This window comes from Poecilia reticulata, chromosome 5 (genome assembly GCF_904066995.2).
Source record: "Poecilia reticulata chromosome 5, P_reticulata-male-v2, whole genome shotgun sequence".
Lineage (NCBI taxonomy): Eukaryota > Metazoa > Chordata > Actinopteri > Cyprinodontiformes > Poeciliidae > Poecilia > Poecilia reticulata.
In genome coordinates, this window is record NC_088834.1 from 24,103,590 (window position 1) to 24,115,137 (window position 11,548).

The following is an 11,548-nucleotide window of genomic DNA, read 5'->3' on the forward strand; positions in this document are numbered from 1 at the left end:
ATGTTTTCCGAAATATGACACTTGACTGTTTTCCTGTATGGTGGCATAATGGCACTCAGGGTCTGCAGGAAGGAGGAACGTCCAGTTGAAAATAGTTTTGTTGTTGTACTTGGCGAGTCAAGTGTACAGCTTCACGCGTCTTCTTTTGTACGTTTTATGACAAGCGACAACAGGACGGAGAAATCATTGTGACATTCCTCCATCTCTCGGCATCTGAATTTTGTGTATTTATTTGTGTTTTCCTCTGCCCAGGGTGAAACGATTGTGCAACAATTAATGTTAATGAATTTAGAAAACAAGAACTGGGAGTGCAAGTTTGAATTCCTGGTGGTTTTTCTCTCTTCCACACAAGGCCAACCTTATACACAGATTTATTTAAATATTTGACTGGAAAAACCCAAACCGCTTGATTTTAGTTTCGCTGAACAAGCTTCTGATACAGTTCTGACTTAATATTTGACCAAATTCAGAGAGTATTGGTAAAGTTAATTTAAATTGAGCACTTTCCTGAGACTGGAAGCTGCTTAAAACACCACCTTCATTTTTCACAATGAATCAAGTTTCATCTACCAATGGACGGAGAGCAACTAGGGAGGAGTAATTATTGTAATGTTTATCAATATTGTGAAAGATTTCTAATTATGACAAGAATTTTTGAGTTTTTGTGAAAATGATAAATTCTCAGTCATGTTTGAAAATCCCTAACATTTACAGTATCATCTGAAATGACAGTATTTTTCAATGTTGAATTCATTGAGACCTTCAGTAAATATTGATAAATTTGAAAATATTGTTAAATTCAGTTACTACGAGTAGTTTAGCTATAAGATCCCTCCTTCTTCGTGTAGCTGATGCCCTGAAGAAGCCCATTTCAAAATGGATATGTTTTTTAGGAGAATTTGTGTTTTCAACGACCACAGCTATACAGCTGCCTAAAAAGGACCTTATATATACTTTTTTATTGAGAGTTTTATTATCTTAATAAATATCACTATATATGTTATGATAAGATTTTAAGAACATATCTTCCATCATCAGAAACTCAACAAAAATTAGCAGCTGGAGAAGCAGAAGAGTTTATTTTTGACAGTTGTCATTCTTTTAAACCCGAGAGCACTGTATCAATTATTTACACACAGGTTGATGTTTTCAAGCCTTTGTTCCTGTTAACTATGATTATTTTCCTTACCTAAAAAGAATTAAAATTATATATAGAATAATCACATCAGATCAAAAAAAAAAACATAACATAAAACAGAAATTACACCCTAAATAAGGTTCTGCCTTTATCCTCATACAGTACGGGACCAGGTCTGTCCCTAAGGCATAAAAAAACATTAAAGTGAATTTGAGCTTATTCAAATCTATGAAACAATATTGCTTTTCCCCAAAAAGAAAATATCCATGATTAAATTAAAGATTTCCATGATAATTTTCTCGCGGTGTTATGTAGATCTCGCGATTTTGCGAGCGCGTTGCAACGTGCTGAAACGTCTACGTCGTCTCTTTCTTCAGAGGTGAACAAGCAGAGCGGACACGCATTGCGTGGTTCTGCTAATTCCCTGATAAAATGGTAAGTTTAGGGTGATAAATCTGCTGGCAGTAAGATAACAGATAAAGCAATCATGGCATATTTTGAATTATTTATATTTCACGGGAATGTTTGCTTATATTTGTGCGTTTATTGCAGCACATATGTAGGCCTTCTGTAGCGTTGAGGCGCGGTTAGCCACATCTGTTTAATACCGTATTAGCAACTAAACTTGTTTCATTATTACCAAGACATGTAAATCACTTGGGATAAATATACGTGTACCTTTATTAGTAGCACCTTTTTAGACAAAAGTATATGTGTGCTCTCACTTAATATTCTGAGTTTTAGTTGGGCTGCTTGCAGAAGCTAGCAAGTAGCATCTTCCAGAAGGCCTAGACCAACACGTGGGTTCGTCATGAGGACTATCCTGTTACATAGATCGATATGCTATTCAGTCTATTAAACATTTAAACTATATACGACAATCATTGTTCTATTTAAGTTATTCTGTAATAATTACATTTAATATACCCAAACTAAGTCTTTTAATATTAACCACGTGTGGACTTGTAAACACTTCCGCTGTTCGGAAAGTTAACCCCAGTCCTGCTGTCGAGTTTAGTCGTTCAATCTCGTAAATCTCCGTTCTGCAGGTTTTACTGCACGTGTTGTTCGAGCATGCGGCGGGCTACGCGCTGTTCGCCGTCAAAGAGGTGGAGGAAATAGGCATGCTGCTACCTCAGGTGAGTGAGTGTGCTGTTTTTCTGCTGCGCGGTGCTCCTTCTATATGCGCTGGACTCACTCACTCAGTGTGTGTGTTCGACAGGTGGAGGAGAGCGTGTTGAGTCTCGGGAAGTTCAACAGCATGGTGAGCCTGGCCGCCTTCTTCCCCTTCAAGTCTGCGCAGGCTGCCCTGGAGAACATGAACGCCATCTCTGAAGGTTTGTGTGTTAACAGCTGCTGCAGGAGAATGAAGGATATCCTCAGCAAAGCTGCACCGATTTGCATGGCAGATTTTTATCAGTTAGACCTGCTGAAGCAGTTTCTTTAAAAACTCACCCCGATCTGACTTTATATTCTCTATTTTCCTGCGAGTTCCATGATAAAATTAAAGATTAAGTGGAGAAGCTTAATTATAAAATAGATTCATTTTCATTTCTGAAATCTCACCCCTGCTAAAGGTGCAGTTTGATCTGAAATTTAATGTTTTTTCAGTTTTATATCATGTTATGTTACTCCCTCATAAAATAAAACATCTGAAATGTTGCCATGATTCTTTCTTGTGTTGTATGAGAAATCCTTTAATCTCCCTTGGCAACCATTCAGCTGTGCAAGACATTTGTTGGACCTAGCGCCGCCTTTGAGATGCAGCTCTTTAGAGATGTGGTTTCCAAGCTTCCGACTGATGAATCAGAAGCTCCTTCAGACTAACCAGTGACAATCAGCAGATACCTGGTGGAACTGTGCATCTGCTGAGCTCATTTGAACAACGTCTCAGTGTAATGCTGGCTAAAAATGCTGTTGAAGGGTTAATAGAAGAGTCATGTTGTGGTGACTTTCTGAAGAGTTAGTTTCGTAAAGAGGAGTTTTTAAATTTGACAGACCCAATTTTAAGGTGTTGAACTACAAAGTAAAATTTCTTATGTTACATTTGATATATGCAACATTTCTATAACAACTGAACGTAACACAGTTACTGGTATAAAATGGCACCATGTGCCTGGAAAAAAAAATACTACCCCTTTAAAAAAGCAGCAGCATGATTTGGTGTAAAGATCTGCCAATAACCAGTCAGTGTCTTGGTTCATCTCTGCTCCTCGGCTGTAATGATGCACTTTAATCTGTCAATCCACTGAATTATTGTGATGACAGCCTAATGCTGACCCTGAACATCTGAGGAAAGCAACTTATATTTTTTTGTTATGTGGTTAATGTTTGTCGGGATTCTATTGGCTCAAGAGTCTGACGCTTTGGTTTGTATGCAGGTGTGGTTCATGCAGACCTCAAGCTGTTCTTGGAGACAAACCTTTCTCTGTCTGGAAAGAAGAAGGCGGTTTTGGGGGTTTCCGATGCCAAAATCGGAGCTGCTCTTCAGGAGGAATTCAGTATTTCCATACAGACCGGAGGTGCAGTGGCTGAGATAACCAGAGGTGAGATCACAACCAAAAAATGGAAAGTTTGGAACGAAGGTGAAAGTAGATTATTATTTTATGTGGCCTGTTATGATGCATCCTTATCCTGAAACTCATGAAGGTTTATACTGAAAATCTGAACAGCCACAAAACAATTTTACTATGTCGTACCTGCCAGTGAAACGTCTCAACCCGTCTCTTTCATCCTGACAGGTGTACGCCTGCACTTCCACTCTCTGGTGAAGGGTCTGACGGCGCAGGCCGCCTCCAAGGCCCAGCTGGGTCTGGGTCACAGCTACTCGAGAGCCAAGGTCAAGTTTAACGTCAACCGGGCCGACAACATGATCATCCAGTCCATCGCTCTGCTGGACCAGCTCGACAAAGACATCAACACGTTCTCCATGCGAGTCCGGTGGGTTTATGGTGGAAACCCACCAATAGATTAATCGTGATGAATCAGTTATTGAAATAATCGTCAACTAATTTAGTGACTGGTTAATCATTAACTGGAGAGACTCGGGGAAAAGGTAATTTTCTAAAAGGTAAACACAACAGACCAGTAATTAAGCCAAAACTGTCCGTAAAAAATATTTTGTAAATATGTTCTACCCTGAACTCCTCCAGTTTCATAGTAAAGTGATGGTGTTTTGCATTTTGGGAAATAAAAATGCAATAACATGTTTACTTTTTTTAAAAAGTAAATTTTCATATTTTAACGGAATTCTATTGTATAAAAAAGACGCAAGTAGTTGAACAAAAAAATGCGACAGCATTTTCTATCACATTAATCATTAGAATAATTTATTTATTAAAATAATTGTTAGTTGCAGCCTTGGTTTTGATTAAGTTTGTGTTTCCTGAGCTTTTTACGGAACTGCATGATCATGACCTTTTGTTCAATGATCAGTTTTCACACCTAATCCTCCTCATGCTTACCACGGACCGTGCGTCAGAGTACTGTCTGTATAGAAACGGGAGGTACATAAATCTCTTCCAACACTGGTGCAGTGCTGGCTGATGTCTGGTAAGGCAGCTTTGTTGGGTGAGACATTGTACATGAAGGTGTAGCTGGTTAGTCATAGGTTTATTTATACTGTGGTTCTGATGTTTTTTGTTTATATTTGGGGTTTCTTTTTTGGCAGTGAGTGGTATGGCTACCACTTCCCGGAGCTGATCAAAGTCGTGACGGACAACTCGATGTACTGCCGCCTGGCTCAGCTCATTGGCAACAGGAAGGAGCTGTCGGAGGAGAGCCTGGAGAGCCTGGAGGAAGTGGTGATGGACAGCGCCAAGGCTCAGGCCATCCTGGACGCATCGCGTTCCTCAATGGGTGAGCGAACTGAATCTGAGCGCGACCCAAACCAGAGCGCTGGTGAAGGTTGGGCAGCTGCGGCGTTAATTGTGGCCGAATAAATCATTCATGGGCGCCGTTGTATGGAAAATGATGTGTATTTTCCAGGGTTTTTTTTTTTTTTTTTTTAATCGAATAGTTAAAAGGTTTGGCATTCAGTTCTATTCAGGCCTCTTGTGGTGAGGCTGTAGTAAGAAATTTAGCACGGTTAACTCGCGTTCCTGTACGTGAGCTCTGAATTTAGACACACTGACGTGCGTTTCATTTTGTTTATTTGACGGGGACAATCCACAAAAACGGAACAGAACAAGTCTGTAGCTGCTGTGTCGCACTGTAAATACATAGCTGCAGCAAATAAGCAACTCCAGTCCGTGGAACATCAATCCTTTTTGTAGGGTTTTTATTTATATGGTTTTCTAATAAAAGGATGAATCGGTGTAGCCGGGCTCGGCTTTTCTCCCCCCAATAAAACTCAGCAGTGTAAACTGGAGATGCCTCAGGAGTTACAGGTCAGCCAAACTAATGGCACATTTATTCTGCACAGAATTGAATATAACAGTTCAGAAGCTCAGAAAGTACCCAGCAGGCATCAATGACAAAGAAATAAAATAAAAAAAAAAACCTGCTGCGCCGAGCAGTTGGCTTGTTAAATGTGCATGCCACACCTTTCAGTTTAAAACGGTAAAATAAATAAATTACCTTTTTTCTTTTTTAGCGTAGTGTAGAGTGTGTAAGATTCCAGTAGACGGGACAAAATGTGTTAAAGTTATCAAGCCCCTTTTTTGCCCACCTTGGACCCCCAATCGTCCTTGGTGCTGAACACAGGGGGGCAGAGAGAGTCTCTCATAAACCTGTAGTGACGGCTCCAGTCCTCACTGCGGATCCTGTCGGGAGAAACAACCTCGCCGTAAAGACGGCATTACTGCTGAAAACGTTGGGTTTTTCCCTCCCATCGTCTCCTGACTGCCTCCCCTCATCTTCCTCAGGTATGGACATTTCACCCATCGACCTGATCAACATCGAGAGGTTCTCGAACCGCGTGGTGTCCCTGGCCGCCTACAGGTTGGAGCTGCAGGAGTACCTCCGCTCTAAAATGAGCCAAGTGGCGCCGAACCTGGCCGCCCTCATCGGAGAAGTGGTGAGCACCAGATGAAATCCGCGCCCGATGGCGCGAGGGACCAATGATGTTTTACCAAAATCTGTCAATCCCCTGAATCGGTGTGATGAGAAATAAATCTGGTGCTGATGGTCCTGAGAACATATGCAGAGCTTGACTTAACTCAAACTTTTTAGCTTTTCAGCAAAGTCAAAACCTTCTTACCTTTCCTGTTTCCTTTAGGTTGGAGCCCGACTGATCTCCCACGCCGGGAGTTTAACCAATCTGGCCAAGTACCCGGCCTCCACCGTTCAGATCCTGGGAGCGGAAAAGGCCCTGTTCAGGTACTGGGGCGCCCCCTCCCTGCTGGGGGAAGAAGTGGCTGCAGTGATGGCAGGGTGGGGCCGGAGCAGAGCAGGGTGACCGGAGGAGCTCTTCCCCCCGGAGTGATCCCGCTCACTCTAACGCAAACCCACAGTCTGAGCAGCCACCGCAGCGCCGAGGTAGAACACCGACGAGCTCTGATGAAGATAGTTGTTTCTGCTATAAAGAGGGTTATAAAGACAGATGCTTACAGAAACACTTTGTCATTGTTTAGCTTCTACTCTTTAAATGCAGTTTAATTAGTTTTTTAAAGTAGTTTAAAAGGTCTGATCTGGAAAAAGTTAACTATTCACAGATGAACACTTTGGCTCTGTTTTTAGCTGAGTCAAAACATTTATCATAATTTTAAACATTTAGAATGTTAAATTAAAACCAACTAATAAACTCATTGCACAGGAAGGTCTAGAAATAATTTTACCTGAATTTTATGGCAGATTTCTCTAATCGATTATTAATAAGAACAAGGTGATTCTTTTTTCTTTTCTTTTTTTTTGGAGTTGTGATTGAAACCTTTAAGGTTATTTATTTATAATGTGTTGACTGTCCACAAGAGGGCGTTGTTCAGCTGCTGAGAAGCTTTTGCATTTTAGCTCCAAAGTTGTCCGTGTTTCCACAGACAACTTGAACAGACAACTGTTCTGCTTTGATTAGGCAGAACATTTAAGGGGTTAAACTCTAGAGAGCTCCTAATAACAATACCAGAGTTTTTCTTTCTCTTGATTTTCTTTCTTTCTAGTATTGCACATTTTCCAGTAAGCAGCTCACTTGGTTTCTGCTGGTAGTGTGAAAAAGCGCCTGCGTCTTCCCACAGAGCTCTGAAGACACGAGGCAACACTCCCAAGTACGGCCTCATCTTCCACTCCACCTTCATCGGGCGCGCCGCTGCCAAGAACAAAGGCCGCATCTCCAGATACCTGGCCAACAAATGCACCATTGCTTCGCGCATCGACTGCTTCTCTGGTGAGCGACTGTGCAGCGCCACTTTGTCGTAAACGTAGCGGCGACCACAATGATGCTTTCATTTTTCGTCAACAGCATTCATCCGTCAGGTTGATGTTGAGATGCAACTTTCTGAGCAAGGCTGCATGCGCTCTGCAGAAAGTTAAACCTGCTTCAGTCCCTGCTTTGATTATTTGTTTTGCTGCCTTCCAGAGCTCCCAACCAGCGTGTTTGGAGACAAACTGCGTGAACAGGTGGAGGAGCGCCTGTCCTTCTACGAGACCGGAGAGGTTCCACGGAAAAACATGGATGTCATGAAGGAGGCTGTGAAAGAGGTGAGTTTTTCTAACTTCTCAATAAGTTTATAAATTCTTGGAGACTAGCATAGCTTTAATTTTAACGTCGCCTTCATGTCTAAACGATGCTGTAAATGATGATAAATTATTCCCCTGACATTACTGTGAGGGCAAAAACTGATTTAATGAGCCTGATGCAGCATTTCCAGCACATTCGGAGACGATCCGATCCAATGTGGCACTGCTGCTTTTAACGGTTTCTGTTCCTCCCCATCCTCAGGCTACCGACATAGCAACTGAAATGAAGCGGAAACAGGAGAAGAAGGAAAAGAAACGCAAGAAGCGCGAGAAGAAGCAGCAGGAACAAACAGAAAACGGTGAAACAAACGGCGAAGCTGAGGTGAGTCGATTTTAGTTGGGGTTTTTTCTTGCCCTTGCTGCATGTTTAGATTTGAGACTCGACCCGCGTCAGTGGTCCGTTCTCAGTGTACGACATGCAACATCAACTTCTGGCTCCGAACCATTGGCTGGTCCTTATTAATGGGCTTGATCACTGAAGAGAGTCAAACAATTACAATAAATCAAAACAGGAAATCTAGTAACCACCAGAATTATAAATACATTTTAACAATCACTAAAAACAAAAACTAAAATTTTTTTTTTTCCTTTTTAAGGAGGAGAATGGAGAAGCTGACACGCCTGTAGTGAAGAAGAAAAAGAAAAGACAAGCCGCAGAGACCGAAGAGGCCGAGGCCGTGGAGACTCCAGTCAAGAAAAAGAAACGAAAGAGCGAAACATTGGCGGCCGAGGCAACTGAAGAACTTCCAGAACCAGTAATGTCTAAGAAGAAGAAGAAAAAGGAGGCGAATTAGTGACAAAGACTTTCTATTTTTGTGTACAGTTTTATTTTGTACGTAACCAACGTTTATGTAGTATAAATGCTTATGAATGTGTCATAATTCTGTGTAAATATATTTTGTATCAAATTGAGGAAACATTTGGCACCTCCAGCCTTAAAAACCAGATATTCCTGCTAATTTGTGAGGTTGTGCTACTCTTAGGATTTTGAATTATGTGGAATATCCAGATGCCATGTAATTTAACAGCAGACTCATCCAAACATTTCCAGTAAAGCACATGCCTGAAACATAAAGCTTTCACCCGTTTACTCTGTACTACGTAACGGAATCAGTCCTGTGTTTTTATAGTTTTGTTTTTAGAAAGGTGTCCGAGTTCTGATTAATTGCCAGCAAGTGAACTACCAGTGTTAAGTCCAGGAATTCCCTGATCTTTTCAGTTATGAGGAACCTTTCAGTGAATCTTGTTTGAAAATCCCTCCAAGTTGCGCTTATTCAAGATGCCTTGAAGATTTGTGATATTTTTGTAATAAAACGTATGTCGAAGCTTCTGTGTTTTTAAAGTGTCACTAAGAATATAAGTTGGTATATCTTCTACCGCAGCAGGCTGTGTTGATGTTAAATATTATCATTGGATAACTTTAAGTGACGAGACTGAAGTGGAAGCTTAGGAGTTTTGCTTATTGGAACAATTTACACGACACAAATATCACTTCAGAATATCCTATCCGTTTAAAAAGAAAAGTTATCGCAGATGTTTGCACGAATCCTTTCATGAGAATATCCTACTTTTAAAAAAATTTAAATACAGAAGTATTTGTAAGAATGAAATTAAACGGACATCTATAATTACAGATCACCATCCACAAGTTCTCTTTTGCGCATTACCTTGTATGGCAGTCTTGATGAATGCAGCGTAGCCACAATGTGTGTCACTAAATGATGGGATATGTTTAATATACACTATTATATTATTACACAGCTTCAATATTTCGCATCACTACCAACATGCTCTATTTAGCACACAAGTAATGAATCTGTTTTACGGGTTTCTTTATTAAGGACGACTGTTGACAAGATGTGAGAGCAACAATGAGCAACGAGCCATTCATTAACTGACGTCACAGCAAAATACCTGCAGCATTCTTTAAGGGAGATTGCTAAGAAAGTTTCAAGTCAAAACGGAGAACAATCAGGAAGCGTCACCTGGGAAAGCTTGCAGGATTTCCTCCAGAAAACCTGCTGAGCCCGGTGGACGACATGCTCGGTTCGTCTATCAGCGGTCTGCTGCGTGTTTGGGTTAAAATATGTCAAGTTACAGAAAGTCTGAGTTGCAGGATCTGGCATCAAAACTCAGAAATAACAGCGTGTGAAGCCAACAGGCAACTGAAGGGGTGGCACAATTGGTTCACAACTCCTCAGTCAGTTCACTTTCTCAACTATATACCTTTAATCTGTCTTTACTATCACTGGTGGAGGAAAATCCCCATTTAACATAACCCATAGCCTGGTGGCCCGCCAGGCTGATAAAACACTGGGAGAAAACTGACTTTTGTCTATAGCTCTGGTTGTAAGCAGGAACCCCGTCTATATCGCCATCTCTAAATAGGAACATTCTGTATTTATATTTTTAAGTGATCTTTGGGCTGCTCTTGGTCCTATCCCTCACCTAGGACCTGTTTGCCCCGGCAGACCCGACCCAAACAGAGGCACGAAGCCTGCAATGCTCCTAGGATCACTGGGACACTCAAACCCCTCCACCACAATAAGGTGGCAGCTCACAGAGGGGAAAAAACAAAACCAGGGAAACGGTTCCCTTCTCTGAGAGAAGACAGAAGGTGGCGCAATGGTGTTTCTAACTAAACAATCAGTTTAGTTAGAAACTAAACCTTTTCTAACTAAAAAGTTTAGTGAGAAACTAAGCTTTTTGTTTTCTCAGTTATTTTTCTCTCCACAGAAGCTGCACCTGGTCTGGCGTTGATTAGCTGTGGTTGCTTCCTGGAAAAGGGCGTTGGCCGACATGATGCTGCCATCACCCAACCGTTCTCACTCTCCTTTTCACTTCCATGAACATGGAAAGTTCTCCTGATCAGTTGACCTGTTGTTGTGTTTCTGCTCCGTCTTCTCTCAGCTCCAGTCCGTCATGGCAGATGGCTGCCGGTACTGAGCCCGCTTCTGGTTCTGCTAATGGTGGAGGGGAGTTCTTCCTCTCCACTGTCACAACATGCATTCTCTATATGAGGAACTGACAACTCAACACAAGTGATTTGCTGTCGCCCCCCGCTGGTCCGGGGGAGTGAATGCTACAAGTAATGACTCCATACAATCTGTTGGGTTTTATTTGGTATAAACTAGTGATCCAAGCCAAGAGTCGGTTCTCTAAAAAGAGCCAGAATTCCCACGCTGCCGTGAGCCCCTCCCACTTCCCCGAGCTCAGACAGGTGATCCGTCCCACAGTAACCTGATTCAGAAAACCTCATCTGCACACACAGACCCCACCTTCAGGAATAAAAATGGAAATTGATCTTAGAGCTTTCCATTCCCAGACGAAACATTGGCTAAAACAAAAAACAAATACGCAACGACTGATTTATACTGACCTACATTGTTATGGAGATAGCTTTCTCCATCCATGGATGGATGAATGGATGGATGTTTACAGTCGCAAAAATTCAAGGTGTCCGTGTTTATGACAGCAATTATTAACTTTTGATATTACTGTCTTTAAATAAAGGTACAACCAAGAAATAAATTCCGTGCATAGGTTAGAAAACCTTTGCACACTAGTTTTTTCTCTCCACATGTAGCATTATTTAATGTGCTGTCCTTGATTAAATAAAATTTTATTGAAATGAACCCCATTCTGTGTCCACATTGGAAATAAATCACGCATGCGCAAAGCTGCTTCTTGTCAGATTTTTCTACCGTAGCACGGATAGATATGTCCATCTATCGGTGC

At 41.5% G+C, this 11,548-nt stretch overlaps 1 protein-coding gene and 2 non-coding genes across 3 annotated transcripts; all 3 read left to right on the forward strand.

Annotated features, from left to right (window-relative positions):
* Positions 1-1,439: 1,439 nt before the first annotated feature.
* nop56 (NOP56 ribonucleoprotein homolog) lies at positions 1,440-9,135 on the forward strand. The gene is made up of 12 exons (XM_008409479.3): positions 1,440-1,573; positions 2,188-2,277; positions 2,361-2,475; positions 3,520-3,684; positions 3,880-4,078; positions 4,809-4,996; positions 6,004-6,155; positions 6,357-6,457; positions 7,309-7,457; positions 7,650-7,771; positions 8,013-8,132; positions 8,407-9,135. The coding sequence occupies exons 1-12, from the start codon at positions 1,571-1,573 to the stop codon at positions 8,602-8,604; spliced, it is 1,602 nt and encodes a 533-aa protein (XP_008407701.2). The 5' UTR covers positions 1,440-1,570; the 3' UTR covers positions 8,605-9,135.
* LOC145551789 (small nucleolar RNA SNORA26) lies at positions 5,800-5,919 on the forward strand. The gene has a single exon (XR_014087709.1). It is a non-coding gene; the product is annotated as a small nucleolar RNA SNORA26 (small nucleolar RNA).
* On the forward strand, positions 7,862-7,930 carry LOC145551788 (small nucleolar RNA SNORD57). Its single transcript, XR_014087708.1, has one exon. It is a non-coding gene; the product is annotated as a small nucleolar RNA SNORD57 (small nucleolar RNA).
* Positions 9,136-11,548: the final 2,413 nt, after the last annotated feature.